At 37.5% G+C, this 16,033-nt stretch overlaps 1 protein-coding gene across 1 annotated transcript; it reads right to left on the reverse strand.

Annotated features, from left to right (window-relative positions):
* Window positions 1-381: 381 nt before the first annotated feature.
* On the reverse strand, window positions 382-3,104 carry LOC110915231 (TORTIFOLIA1-like protein 3). Its single transcript, XM_022159895.2, has 4 exons — window positions 2,116-3,104; window positions 1,903-2,014; window positions 1,027-1,475; window positions 382-936 (listed from the first exon to the last, which is right to left on the reverse strand). The coding sequence occupies exons 1-4, from the start codon at window positions 3,088-3,090 to the stop codon at window positions 556-558; spliced, it is 1,917 nt and encodes a 638-aa protein (XP_022015587.2). The 5' UTR covers window positions 3,091-3,104; the 3' UTR covers window positions 382-555.
* Between the last annotated feature and the right edge of the window lie 12,929 nt (window positions 3,105-16,033).

Below are 16,033 nucleotides of genomic sequence, written 5' to 3' on the forward strand. Positions count from 1 at the left end.
CCAAATTCGGTACCAAATTACCCTAACCATCTCAAATCCATCCTTTTCAAGATTCGGTTCTTGGTTATATGGATCACCAGGCAAATGCTTAATTATACATAAAAGCATGTCAAGTCATCAGCTTTAGTGTACATTTACTCATTTTCATTGCAAGACTCATCACTTGACACTTGTATCCCCCCGCCCCGGGCCGGGCTTTAATATTAAAGCACACTGCAGTAGGGGCTCTGACTGAGCTTGACATACGACCAGTATGTTGATGGCAAATCATGGGTCTTGTTTTGAAATTACTAGCAGTGGTTGTTTCTTGCAGGATATTAGTTAAACGTTAGTATCCTTAAAAGGGTATGCATATTCATTGCATTTCTTTTTCATTTTGTAGAAATATAAACACATCAACATATATTCACAATCAAAGATTCTCAAATTCACACATGTGTAACTATTCCGAGCCTAAACGCTTGTCGTAACACTAATACGTGGAACAAGTTCGGTATCAAAATAATTCTGGCAAAAGATATTGTAACAAAGCAAGGGATGAAAGATATTTGCGAGTTAAATCTCCGAAATCTCATAGTGGACAACAGCCAATGGATTCTTGATTAACCCGCTACCACCTTCTTGACGCCTAAATCCCCTCTTCTCGGGGTTACATGATTCAAGATTCATGTTCTTGCCACTCATATTGCTTCTGGCTGCAAATGGGGATGAAGAAATTCTAGTGTTTGAATGTTGAATTTCTGTTTTCGTCCAGAGCTTAGAAGTCAAAAAGCCTGCACCAGGTAACTTGCAACACAAGGTTTGTGTGCTTTCAGGATGTGACAACCTTCCAGTTGACCTAGCCAAGTCAAACGAGATCTCGTCAAGTGTTAACTCTAGACCGTGCACTCGTGTCTCCAGTGACCGCATCCCAGTCTCTGAGCTTCTCGTAAATTTCTATATTTAACAGAAAATAAGTAAGTCATATAGGTACGCCAACAGGTTTCATAAGCGAGAAAAATTAACCTACTGAAAGGGGCAAATTACCTGGAGGAGATCAACCAGATTGGCCTGTCGGGTTTCAATTTGAACAAGGTGATTGCGAATCAAAGATAGTTCCTCAGAATCTTTGCGGCTCTTGTGGATGTCCTCAGTGATGTTGCTCTCTACAATGGTCGCACTTAGCCTTGCACTCTGATATTCAGATTCATGCACTTCTTCATCAACAATCTCATTAAAGAGGGCTCGTTTTGTTTCTGGTCTTGCAAATTTATTATCGTCCACAGACAATGGACTTGCAGGATGAACGGCAGTAGTAGCGGCGGCATGCTTCTTGCGATCAAGCTTCCTGAACATCGCTGGACCAGTTTTCTTGTTGCTGTTTTCCAATGAAATTCGGCTCGTTGCAGTCGTGGTGGAAACGCTGTTCAGTGCAGTTCTCTTATTAGTTATTTGTGGAGTTCGTGGTTGAATTTCGTTACTAGCAACTTTAACGGCTGGATCACACATTAGGAATCATAATGTCAGTTAAGAAGAAAACCGATAAGCAATTGAGAAGTCATCAAAAGGTAAATTTTAAGAAGAATTACGCCTGAAAATACGAAATTGTTAAATTTCCCATTTTAAATTATATTTCTGGTCGATTTTCACTTACGCGATAAGCAACTGATGAAGTTTCTAGAGACTAAATCAATTTTTTTTGTGGTGATCTAGATGAATTCAAAACAGCATAGTGGGATAAAAAAAGATTGTTAAAGATCTCTAATCCAACACAAAATGGCCTAGAATCTAGATATAAAGTACTAAAGCATGCAGCAACTATGCAGCTTTAAGGCGAACATGTCACGCGACTATGCAGCTTTACATGAATCAACAATGTACCTAAAAGTTATTAAGAATTATTAACAACATAAGTTCGAATACCTTTAGACGACGAATGTGATTCCGCCGGTGTTAATCCCTCCTCTTCCGGCTCATCAGGAATCGCCTTCCAAGCTTCAATCATCTGATTCATCGTCTCCCTAACGACCTTCACCTGCATTACATCAAACACATTCGGTATTAAATAATTAAATCTAAAGATACTAAACCATCACGACACATGTCAATTAATGAATACGACTCTTAACCTCTCACCTTATCAAACTTTTTCGCCTCAAATGTTTTCAAACACTCACTCTTAAACTCCAACAACAAATCCCTCTCTACAACCGCCAACTTCTCTAACGCCTCAGCGGCCGCTTTCCTCGCACTCCAATCCTCACTCTTCACCACAAACCCAACCAAAACACTCACCAAACTCTTCACAATAACCGCACTCGAAACAACACCACCGACACCAATCACACTACCTAAAACCGTCAACAAAGCAGCTTTCGCCTTAAAACTGTCAACCTTCAACAACTTCTCAATCCTCACAACCATCCTCCTCAAATAAACCGGCTCGGGATCCGGTGCGCCATCCACAGCCGCAGCTAGACATAGAGCCGCGCCGATCTGAGAATTCAAATCCTGTTCAGTCACCAACGCATCAACTAACGGTTTTGCAACTGACGTAAACGGCGGTTTAGTGACGTAAGCGGAAATTGAGCCTACGGCAGCGATACAGGCGGATCTAACGGCGGAATCAGGATCGCGGAGGCGGCGTACGACGGCGGAGATGAGTTTTGAAACGTGAGAGGATAAAACGTCGCCGTGTGATTCGGATAAGGTGGAGATTAAGCTAACGCATTGTTTACGTACCGGAGATTTGTCGGAGGAGTCGGTGGCGGAGATGGAGGAGAGGAAGGGGGAGATCTGGTCGGGAGTTAGGGTTTTGGCGATGGTTTGGAGCTCCGATGCGGCGACGGAGTGAGTGTCGCGGTCGGAGAGTTTGTTGAGGCAGGTAAGGAGGCGGTGCTTGAATTCGCGTGTGGATGATGATGATGATGACGACATTGTGTTAGATGTTGTGAGAGTTGTTGTTACGGTGTTGGTGGTGGTGTGTCTGGATTTTCCGGTAGCATTGCCGGTGGTTGTAAAGTGGTGTAGTGATTGGGTTGTGGCACGCTTTATATATATATATGAGGGTTTAACGTGACAAAATATGGCAGTAGGAAAAAGAGTAGTCATATACTGATATGTTGCCGTTATTTTCAGTTTTTTTCTGATATGGTGAAACGGCAAACGGTGTCGTTTTTTTCATGGACCACCCTATTGAGTTATTTTGACTTTTTATTTTTAACCAATGCAACATCATTAAAATTTACTTTTAAAATTTATATGTTAGTGAGATTGAATTTACACTACTTTGATTGAATATGTTAGTGAGACTTGAATTTACACTACTTTGATTGAAATTTAGTGTTATGTAATTGAGACTTGAATTTACACTATTTTGAAAAGATAAATATTTGATGTACGTAGACCAAAAGGTTTGTCGGCTATTTTATGTTTGTTGACTAGTATTGTTAATAAAGCGTGTATTTGGCGATGATCTCTAGATCAAGTGGTGGAAGGTTTGTATTTCTCTTGCTAGGTGCAGGTTCAACTTCCACTTGGTGTAGAGTGAGTCACTGATACGCAATGATAAGACACCTAGGGAAACATATGTTCGATCCTTGAGCCAAACGGGTTTTACCGGTGATTTCACCATTGTGCCTACGAGCGGGTGGGTTACCGGGTTTTCCCCGGAATTGGTGGTGGACTCGGGTTACTCTCGGAGTACTCCGTTTGGTCCAATGCGTGTCCCGACAATACTCAGGATTGATTATGTTGATCGTTCAAAAGATAAATAAAGCGTTTATTTTGAGTTTATTATATAATTAATGTTATGTTTAAAAGAGAATAGTATTTCACGTAACTACTTAGGCTGCTCGGGGCGCCTTCGGGGAGTTCAATCGGGGGACGCTTTTGCCGATCGGGGTGGCACCGCCAACCTTGCGGGAGCCCAAATCGGTTAGGGTGAAGGGCGTTCAGTCACCGAACAAGAGAGAGAGAGATGGTGGGCCCCATGGCTGTAACAACCAATCAACTTTTTTTTTTTAATAAAAAAACAACTCCCCTAAGAGGGGTGCACCCCGTACGTTTTTTGACAAGAGGGGAGTTATAGAGGGGAAATGACATGGCAACGTATGATTGGGTTAAAAAAAAATTTCACTCACCTAATTAGGGGTGCACCCCCTTCACCCTTACCTCGCTGAATTTCTGATTCAATGACTTTTATTATATCATCAGGTACTGTGTATAAAATACATATGTGATTCTTACGCTTTCTGCGTCTCTACTTAAAAGTTAAAAGTAGTTCTATTTTGAATGTATTTCTTTCTAAGTAAGTAAAATATATATTTTTTAACTCTTTTAATGTTTTCGTGAATGTATCAAATTAATAAGAAAAGAAAAATATGAAACGGGTGAAAATTTTAACAAATAATTATCGTATCATCCCTAATTAAGAAAATATCCCCGTTAGTTTCTTAATTTATTTATTTGATTTATTAGCCTCCACTTCACATTAGTTTTCAAAATTTACCCAAGTCATGTGTACATTAACGGCTTCTTGGTCATTATTATATGAGTAGGTGAGTCTAGAGGTTTTGCATAAACTCACCATTATGTGCACTAATAAGTACATGAGACAAACATGAAATTGTGACTAACTTGTGTATAATAAAAGATTAAAAGGGTCAGCTTGGAATCAAACCATCAGTGTAGTTATCACTACTGCACCCTATGGTTAGTTAATTAATTTCATTTATTATTATTTAATATAACTTTTAAAATTATTGTATTTATTTACTTTGATTTTACAACTAAAACTACTGGAGAAACCAAATGAATATACAACCAAAGCACATCTAAAATACTTACACCCACCTGCAACTTTTAACTGACTTTTAAAATTATTGTATTTACACTCCTAGAATTTGGTTCAATGGTAAAGAGGCCTTACCTGGATACGCAGGTTTGATTCATGCTTGGGTCATTTTTTACGAACATCTTGGTGAAGGGACGAATCTTGGCTTTAATCTCATGTTCGAACCTGACGAGGGGCGATAGTTTACGAATTTCATTTGGTTTCCGCGCATTAGGGGGTACAGTCTCACGGCGGTTGAGGAGTCGACCTTGGACATAGCCCTGAGTAATGTGTGTTTTACAAGTGAGTTTCTTTGCCGTTAAAAAGAAAAGGAAAACATTTTACAAATACACGTTTTTTAGTTATGTAATCTAAATAAAGTTATTTAATCAAGGTTATGATGAGTGTTATCTTGAGTACGCTAAATATTGCAAGAACCGTAAGAACGAATAAGAAAACCAATCAAAACCAAATTTTTAATACAAACCTCAATGTAATTAAAATACAACATAAAAAAAATTACAACATCAAATAATTCATTTCTTCTCTCAAAATCACTCTTATTAAAAATTTTACACATGTGTAAATGAGAAACTTACACGTGTAAATTTCCAATATTTACATATACATGTAAATTTAAACGTGTAAATTTAATTTCTAACATTGTATTCGAATAATAATGAATAGTGTAAAAAATCTCGAATTTGAATTGTTTTTGACCAAATTCTTACGGTTTTTTCATTCGTTCTCACGGTTCTCGCAATATTTAGCGTTCTCATTTAAACCTTTCCCTCAAGGTTATTAGGTTTAAGTTTAATATAAACTAAATTAACTGTAACTAATTAAGTATAAAATTCAGGTACAAACATTGAAGATAGTTTTTTTTTATGTAAGCATATTTTAAGAATATATTCTTTTTCACCAAATAATATAATTTTTATGCATTTGTTACAATAATGAATCATCAAAATGATGCTATTTTTATAATACTAGCACAATAATACTCCACAAATGATTATAACAATAATTGTAGCATCCTTAATTCTTTAGTAACACATGTTAGTGACAAGTGTTAGCCTTTTGTGCTTGGTGTTAAACGAGAAGGTGAAGGGCAATGATCAATGTTGGTGAACTTGGAAGCAAGCCATATTTGCTTATAATTAAAGATTTCATTCAATTTTTCCATTTTTTTTCTTAAGAATTTACCGTACAAATCACAAAAATGTTATACCATTATTAAGGTTTGGTATTTGGTAATTATGATTCCTTGTGTTGGAAGCATAGGCGGACTTAAAGGCAAGTGCAAGGCTGAAGAAATATCTCACTCGGCTTTGGCTTGAATAGTAGAACAAATATTACTAATATTACTATGGTGTTGCTAAATATACTCCCTTTTCTACTGAATGCACCCCCTTCTTCAACTTTTACATTAATATAATTCAAACCCTTTTGTTTTTCTTTCATTTTTTATCTTTAATTATTATTATTATTACTAGTATTTGTTTTTAAAACGTTATTTTATTTAAAAAGAAACTTTTTTTTGATTATTTGAAAAAATAATCGTTTTATTACGTTTTAAACTAAATCGAGTCATTTTAATTTTGAAATGGATTTTTTTGTTCATAGCGGCTTGAAGTGTGTATGCGAATTCGGTTTGTGTAAAAAATGATACACAAAAAAATTAAATGAAGTTTTAAAGCCAGCCAACTAAACTAACGTTTTATTTTCTTTTTACGTCTTATTACTTTTAATAAATAAAAGTTGTTAGTTATATTAAAAAAATTTTAATATAATAATAATACTAATAAAAATAGAAATAAGAAAGATGAGAGAACTAAAATACGAAATAAATAAAAAATATAAAAGCAACTGTTTTTTTTTCAAAAAAAAAGTTCTGAAACTTTTTTGTTGTATAAAAATATCTTTTTTATTAGTTTTAATGACGTTTTATAAAACATAATAAAATACTAATAAGAGAAAGTGTCTTCAAATTATAGAAACACAATAGTTTTCAAAAACAATATTTGAATTGTTTAGAGGGGTGAAATTTAACAACTTTTAAATTATATTTTTAGAAAGGGGGGGTATGATTAGTAAAAAAGAGGTGCATTTAGCCAACCCCTATTACTATTTCGAATAATATGTTATCGGATTTGTAGTTAAAGGTGAGATTAGAATTCTTTTGATATAAGTACACTGTGTAGTCATAAAGTCCTTTAGGTGGCGTTATACGACAACTGACGAAAAATGCAAGAGGGGAGCTTAATGTGGCTTTATATCATAAGAGCGTGTAGTGGTAAGGGGTTATATTTTTTTTTTATTTTTTTTAAAGGTGTGAATTATTCGCGAATGTCGGGAGGTGTAGCATACATTGTCTTAACCGGGTCCACGCTAGAGAGCCCCCTCGCACAATAGATCCCCAATTTAAACCCCTTAATGAGAAACCCCTATCACCCAGACTCGAACTTGACGCCTGGAGGGGAAAACTCATCCGGGTCCACCATAGGTGGAACTTAAATACCCGTGGCCACCACTAGAGCACTAGTGATGGTAAGGGGTTATATAACCACTTCAATTGTACATACATATGTATGTGTATATATATAGGGTCGGGATTTAGAGAAAACGGTAGAAAGTGTGAAAACGGTGAGAACGCTTATGGATCGTCCGATTAAAACAATCTATGACTAGATTGGCGCGGTGGCGTTTTCGTAAATAACATCAATTTTATTACGTGGACGCGCCTCATTAAGGGTAAAAAGATCGTTACACTTCTATACCAAAACGCCATACTTATGAATAAAACGCCATTGCGGACCAAAACACATCCCTATATAAACAAAAACATCCCAGACATAAAAACATACCCCCCCAGAACCTGAAACGCCATATTTTCTACTATATACCATTCATCTTACAAACGCCAAAATCCCCAAAACATCAAACACAACTACTCAAAAAACGCCATATTTTCTACTATATACCATTCATCTTAGAAAACGTCAAAACTCTCAAACATCAAAGATTCCAAAAAAAATCGACGGTTCTTTCAGATACACTATTTCCTCAGTAAAACGCCAAAAATGCCAAATATCGTTTCTTGTATATTCAAATATTGTTCTACGCCAAAGTTTCGGATAATGCATTCTTCCCTGAGGTGCTGTGACTCAAATAACATTTTGCTGCATGAGATGGACAAATCATAAACAAAAACATGTTGGTGTCAGACTTATGTCATTTTCTGTGTTTTGTTCTTGATGAATATTATAATGGCATGAAAAGACGAATGACACTGATAAGTTGTTTGAAGATACATATTCAAACAAAAAAACTTATGTCATTTTGTCTTTCCAAACGGCCACAAAAGCACAAGCATGGCTAAGCCAAACCACCAGCGAACATGATTCAAAGAAGAAAGAGACCGATGACAGTGAAGATTTGGAAGATGAATTGTTTTAATTTTTATTTTTTTAATTTTCTTTTTCTATTGTTTGTTATGTATTTTTCAACTTAGAATAAAAAATACATTATATTAATAAAACGCCAAACAGTCATAATGCATGTGAAAAGCCATAAATGCAGTAAAAACGCCAAAAACTCCCAAACTATAATGAAAGTAGTTTGCAGAAGTATTAATTAATAAAAGCTAAAAATGGAAAAAAAAACGCCAAAAACTACTTGAAGCCATTCAAAAAACGCCAAACTTGGGAGATGGAAAGTCTATGACCCTAAAAACTCATAAAAACCTGAACAAAAAAAACAGTAAAAATACACAGTAACTGAAAAGACGGCTACTTTATTGATATCATTTATTATAAATAAAATCCCGCCTAAACTACGCGCCAAAACATCTTATAAAAGAGATGTCTCTGCACAATCAACTGATCACAAAACCAGAAATAAAACGCCATATTTCCTAGAAACCATTCACTTTAAAAACGACAAAAATAATAGTTAAAAAAGCCACAGATGCAGAACCTTGATTTTTCTATATTGAGTATTGATCTGAATGAAGTTTCACTGAATGGATTCTTCTCTGAGTTGGGTATCTCTATAATCTTTTGCTGAATGAGATGGACAAATATTCAAGATAAAGAAACTGATGACACTGGTACGACATCATGTCACTTTGTTCTTGATGGATATATTGATGGCATGAAGGGATGAATACATTAGAGCAGACGTTGGTCTTCAACATGTCATCAAACAAGTATATATCCACCCACCATAAAGGATGCCACAAAAAATAAGCATCTTCTAAATACGGCCGTTATGTAGGAAAATAAGGATCTACATAAGGTATTCAAAAACAGGTTCAAAACGCCAAAAGGTTAAAGTAGAAGAGCCTGATGATAGTGAAGATTTGGATGAGAAATTAGATTATAATTTTTAATTTTTTTTCATTTTCTATTGTTTGTTATCTAATTCTCTGTTGTTTATTATCTAATTCTCTACTATTTTAAAAAAATTGAGTATAAAACGCCAAAAACTACAAACACCAAAACGCCTGATGATGTGAAAAACCGTGAGAACGAATACTAGCAAAGCACGATGTTGCTATATAAAACGCCAAAAAATGCAAACAAAGTATTACTGGAAAAATCAACACTAATTGACAGATGAAAATTGAAAGAAACAGTAAAATAAAGAGACGGTATCATTATTGCCAAACATATAGTTATATTAAAAGCCACTACATGGAAAATTGAAATTTATTTATCTTTTCAAAACGCCATAATTGCCTGTCACATTATAGGCCTGTATCCTACATGGCAAAACACTTGATATAATAAAATCAAGAAAATTACTGATGATTTTTACATTAAAGGCCTGCATCCTGATCTAGAAAACAATAAAAACACAAAAACAATACTTAAAACGCCAAAATATTTACTATGATTCCGATCTAAAAACAATAAAAACGCCGCATATTTATTAAACGCCAAAAAATGGAAAGATGAAGTGACACAAGTTTAAAAAAAGAAATATGAAAGGACAAAAAAGCCCCACCGCCCTTCTCTAAGCGGCGTGACACGTGTTGGGCCAGGAAGCGTTCTCACCGTTCTCACACTTTTAAACGTTTTCTCCTGATCCTGTTTATATATATATATATATATATATGTGTGTGTGGGGGGGGGGCATTGTGCAGCGTTATGTATTTCGCGCGGAGACAACAAAACCAACCCATAGTGTCGGCCGTAGCGGTGTGGTCAGGCGCTATAGGGCGCGATCAAGCATTCCGGAGGAATATATTGCCCCATTACGGACGGTCTAAGGGTGAGAGGGGTGGTCACCTCGGGATGAGAGGTAAACTCTCCACCCACCCAATCACATCTTGTCATACCAATTCCCCCCTCTAAGTCTCCTCTTGCATTACAACATAAGGGGTGGTCACATCTCCTCTGGAGAGGTAAACTATTTTTTTTAAATATAAAAAATAGTGATTGGTTGAAAAGAGTGGGCCCCACCATTATCCAACCCGAACCCTTGCCCAAGATCTTGTTGGTTCAGTTCTGTTTGTTCATGAAGGAAAACATATAAATCATACCTGTCACAGCAGATAGTGTAGAGGAGAATCCAGTGAGGGAGTTCGACATGCCTGTCATCTTGATCTGGTTCCTCCTTAGGGTGCTAACTGATGATGGTGCTAAGAAAACCGAAAAGGGTATCGGTTATGGAGAGGAGGTTTCGTGATGATGTTATGGCTAATGGGGTGTGTGAATTGTGTAACTGAGTAACCCCTAAACCTCCACATAACTCTCCTTATATAAGCACCCAGGAGGAAACCTAATTAGTTACTAAGGGTAATATGGTCCATCAACAATTACCAACTAATTAAATAATAGGTTCTAATATATTTTGATCTCTATAATGCAAATGATTATGATGGCTATAGATTAAATATTAATACGTAATATATTTAATCTTACATTCTCCCACTTAGCCGAGTAATCATTTACTATGAGTATTAGATAAGCCTGATCAGGAGTTAACACTCATTTTAGCCTTAAACAAGTACTATAGCAGAAAAATACAGCCGTTGAATCATTATGCGACTCAGGACCCCCATTAATCATACTATAGCCTTAATTTAAAACCTAATCGTCATGATCAAAATACGCGTAAGCCCTTTGTTTGATTTGTAACTTTTATTTGTCTATATGCCATTATACCGGTTGAACATATTCTAACAGACATACAAAATCAAACTTGAGGAAATTTCATTAATCATAAAACATAAGCTAGTACAATATGCTCAAATAAGGTCTTTACATAATCCCATATTCCGAACATGTTCTTCGTAAACCTTAGGAGGGAGACCTTTAGTCATCGGATCCGCAAGCATATCCTTAGTACTAATATACTCGATACAAAGATTATTTTCCTCAACACGTTCACGTACAAATAGATATTTCGTATCGAGATATAAACCAGCTCCAGTCGAACTGTTACTGTTCGAGAAACTAACGGCAGCTGAATTATCACAGTAAAGCTTCAATGGTCTAGAAATGGAATTAACAATTTTGAGTCCAGTGACCAGATTTCTAATCAACATTCCATGACAGGTTGCGTTATAAACAGCAATGTACTCTGCCATCATTGTGGAAGTTGTAGTCAACTGTTGTTTATGACTCTTCCAAGAGATAGGGCCACCTGCTAACATAAAGATATAGCCCGAAGTGGATTTCTTGTCATCTTTGCATTTGGCAAAGTTAGAATCAGAATAGCCCACCACTTCCAAATGATCACTTCTTCTATAAGTCAGCTTATAGTCTTTCGTCCCTTGCAGATATCGAAGTACCTTCTTAGCTGCTTTCCAGTGATCTAAGCCAGGATTAGTCTGATAACGGCCTAGCATTCCAGCAATATAAGCGATATCTGGACGAGTACAGACTTGAGCATACATCAAGCTCCCGACTACTGACGCGTAAGGTATCTGGCTCATTTGCTCCTTCTCAACCTCTGTTGTCGGACACTGGAATGAACCGAAAACATCTCCCTTAACTACTGGAGCGACGGAGGGTTTGCACTGTTGCATGTTATACCGTGTAAGGACACGATCTATGTAGGCCCTTTGGGACAATCCTAAGATCCCTTTGTTTCTATCTCGGTGAATTTCGATGCCAATGACGTAAGACGCATCTCCGAGATCCTTCATGTCGAAGTTATGCGAGAGTAACCGCTTCGACTCATGCAACATGTCTAAACTATTACTTGCCAATAGAATGTCGTCAACGTAAAGGACAAGTATAGTAAAGTTGCTCCCACTCATCTTGAGGTAGGTGCATTGATCCACTTGATTCTTCATAAAACCTTGCTTCTTCATGACTTCATCAAACTTGAGGTACCACTGACGTGATGCTTGTTTTAACCCGTAAATGGATTTCTTCAACTTACAGACTAGATGCTCCTGACCTTCAGGCTCAAAGCCTTCAGGTTGCTTCATGTAAACATCTTCGTCCAAATCTCCGTTAAGGAAAGCGGTTTTAACGTCCATCTGATGCAGCTCTAAATCGAAATGAGCTACTAGGGCCATGACGATCCTTAATGAATCTTTACGAGAGACAGGGGAAAACGTCTCTTGATAATCAATTCCCTCTTTCTGAGTGTAGCCCTTTGCAACCAATCTCGCTTTGTAGCGTTCAACGTTACCATTCGGATCCAGTTTTGTTTTGAACACCCATTTGCATCCTACGGGTTTGACTCCGTTGGGTAATTCTACCAAATCCCAAACGTCATTTTTCTTCATGGAATCAAGCTCATCAATCATTGCTTTATTCCATTCAGAAGACTGATCACTGCTAAAGGCTTCATTGTAAGAGATAGGATCATTGAGCTTTCCGGGATCCATTTCAGTCAGGTAGGTAACATAATCATCCCAGTTAGGAGGCCTTCTTTGCCTGGATGACCTCCTGAGTGGATTATCGGGTTCAGCGTTATCTTGGTTTTGAGCGTTTGATGTGCCTTCGTCATGAGGTATAATGGGTTCTGATTGTAGAGGTAAATTTGCAGTTGGTGCAGTAGCTTCAGGAACAATAGTTGTATTGGGTACAAGAGGAGTAATCTGAGTAATGGTAAGCGACGAGTCTCTCCCCCCCGCGTCTTGTACTTCTTGCAATTCTTCGTAAGGGTTGGTACTGCTCCCACTGACCTTGAAATCCTCCAGGAACGCGGCACGCTTGGTTTCAACAATACGGGTGACATGGGAAGGACAATAGAAACGATAACCCTTAGAGTTCTCAGGGTACCCGATAAAGAAACAGGTAACTGTCTTAGGGTCAAGTTTCCTTAGGAAAGGATTGTAAAGTTTTGCTTTAGCAATGCAGCCCCATACTTTCATATATTTAAGACTCGGTTTCCTTTCTGTCCAAAGTTCATAAGGAGTTTTAGGGACAGACTTAGAAGGAACTCTATTGAGTATATGAACAGCTGCTTTTAATGCTTCAGTCCAGAGGAATAATGGTAAGTTAGTGTTGGCTAACATACTACGCACCATGTTCATAAGGGTACGGTTTCTTCTTTCAGCGACACCGTTCTGCTGAGGTGTACCAGGCATGGTGTATTGATTCACAATCCCCTGGCCCTTACAAAACTCATAAAATGGACCAGGAGCTTGACCCACATCAGTATGTCTTCCATAATACTCACCGCCTCTATCTGATCTCACAACTTTAATCTGACGATCTAATTGCTTTTCAACTTCAGCCTTATAATCTTTAAAAGTTGTTAGAGATTCAGATTTCTCCTTAATAAGATACAAGTACATGTAACGAGAATAATCATCAATAAAAGTGATAAATGAAGTATGTCCTGTTATGCCAGCGATTTGGTAGGGACCACTAATGTCAGTGTGAATGAGTTCTAATAAATTAGAACTCCTAGTGGCGCCTTTCTTATTCGCTAATGTCATTTTACCTTTAAGACATTTGACACATGCTCCAAAGTCAGAGAAATCGAGAGGAGGTAAGACTTCATCCTTTACGAGACGATTTAATCGCTCTTTTGAAATGTGGCCTAAACGCTGATGCCACAACATGGATGAAGTCTCTAAGTCTCGTTTCTCTTCCATCTTTGTGAGTGATTCATTAATGTTATATGACAACAAAGATTTGGAAAAGCCATCATCTAGTTCTAATCTATAGAGACCTCCATCCAGAACACCAGTACCATAAAGAACAGAATCATAATGGATAGAGAGTTGGCGATGACCATGGGAAACAATAAAACCGTCCATGTCTAACTTTGGTCCTGATACAAGGTTCCGAGTTACCTCAGGAACATATAAGGTATTATAAAGTTTAATACATAAACCAGTTTTCATAACTAATTGTAATGTTCCAATGGCCTTCACTTCTAATTCTCGATCATCCCCAACCTTAAGCGTTCTTTGGTTTCTTTCCAGCTTCCGGATTGAAAGGAATCCCTGAGTAGAATTGGTAACATGAACCATAGAACCAGAATCAAACCACCAAGAATTAGCAGGAACACTTAAATTATAGGACTCAAGTATCATAAAATAATCGTTACCTTTCTTAGCCAGCCACTCCTTAAAGTCAGGGCATTCCTTCTGCATGTGTCCTGTCTTTTTACAGAACTTGTAGCGGATACTGCCTAAGGAGTTCTTAGAGCTGGAAGGTGTGCTTGTATTAGGGTTAGGATTAGACTTATGGACTTTAGAAGCATCCTTCCTCTGATAATTGTGCTTCCTTTTCTTAGGATTGGAGGTAGTGAAATTGGCAACATCAGTAGTGCGATCCATCCTCATGCGCTCTTCCTCCTGTACGCACATGGCGACCAGCTCACTCATCGTCCATTTTTCCTTCTGAGTGTTGTAATTGATCTTAAATGCTTCAAAGGATGAAGGAAGCGAAGTAATGATGAAATGAACAAGGAAACCATCACTGATTTCCATTTCCAGCCCCTTCAGCTTATTGGCCATGTCATTCATCATCATGATGTGCTCGCGAATGCCGCTCCTCCCATCATACTTAGTTGTCACCAGCTTGAGAATAAGGGTACTAGCGTGTGCTTTAGACGTCCCTTTGAACTGCGCCTCCACATCTTCCAAGTAGGTTTTAGCATCTTCAGAATCAGGAATAGCTCCCCTGATTGCATTGCTTATGGATTGCTTCATAAACATGAGAGACATGCGGTTACACCTAGTCCACTTTTCATGAGTTAACTGCTCAGCAGCAGTACTTTGAGTGGTAAGGTCCGCTGGCTTTTTCTCTCTTAGAGCATAATCGAAATCAAGCAATCCGAGAGTAAGCATGAGAGCATCCTTCCATGCAGCAAAGTTATCACCAGTCAAAGGTGGAATCCCGCAGTTGGGTGCTGATAGTGGAAATAAGATGAGCAAGTTATGATACTAAGAAAGAAAAACTAATGTGATCTATGGGCACGTTAAACTAAGGCAGGCAAAATAATGACCATTTTACATAATGAAGCTGTGATAATGTCTATTACTAACATCAAAATAATAGACTTAACTAAAAATTCTACTTAAACGAAAACAAAACAGCTTTGGCCAGAAGTGTAATCATTTAAGCATATGTGCAAAGTGGTTGTAACAAATCAGCTTTGGCCAGAAATTGAAACAATCACTTTAGTTATGCACTTGTTAAGTATGCCATCTATGAAAGAATTAAATCAGCTTTGGCCAGATATTAAAACATTCATGCTTATGATGCACACTTAACATAGCTTTCGTAATACTTGAATGATAAGTAGATGTATCAAGTCAGCTTTGGCCAGAAATGATATATCAAAAGCTCATTCAAGTTAAGCTATTTCTGGTTTTGTAAAACATTACATTATCTGATTCTGATTAATTAACTAAGTAAATTACAAAACCATTTATTTAATAGCAAACTACCCGTTAGCGCGGATCGAACTAATGACGTTATGGTTGCGAGTCGCAACTACGATCTCGACTAATGACGTTATGGTTGCGAGTCGCAACTACGGTCTCGAGTAATCACGTTATGGTTGCGAGTCGCAACTACGGTCTCGACTAATCACGTTATGGTTGCGAGTCGCAACTACGGTCTCGACTAATCACGTTATGGTTGCGAGTAGCAACCTCATGGTCTCGAGTGATGACGTTATGGTTGCGAGTGATGACGTTATGGTTGCGAGTAGCAACCTCATGGTTGCGAGTGATGACGTTATGGTTGCGAGTAGCAACCTCATGGTTGCGAGTAGCAACCTCGCTAACAG

The sequence above is a fragment of the Helianthus annuus genome, chromosome 16 (assembly GCF_002127325.2).
Source record: "Helianthus annuus cultivar XRQ/B chromosome 16, HanXRQr2.0-SUNRISE, whole genome shotgun sequence".
Taxonomy (NCBI): Eukaryota; Viridiplantae; Streptophyta; class Magnoliopsida; order Asterales; family Asteraceae; genus Helianthus; species Helianthus annuus.

What these genes read in the sequence shown, in the direction of transcription:
- LOC110915231 (XM_022159895.2), bottom strand. Translation starts at nt 3,090, where the DNA reads ATGACTACTCTTTTTCCTACTGCCATATTTTGTCACGTTAAACCCTCA. An exon ending in AGGCGAAAAAGTTTGATAAG is followed by an intron (nt 2,015 to 2,115) that starts GTGAGAGGTTAA and finishes GATGTAATGCAG; the next exon opens with GTGAAGGTCGTTAGGGAGAC. An exon ending in ATCTGGTTGATCTCCTCCAG is followed by an intron (nt 937 to 1,026) that starts GTAATTTGCCCC and finishes TGTTAAATATAG; the next exon opens with AAATTTACGAGAAGCTCAGA.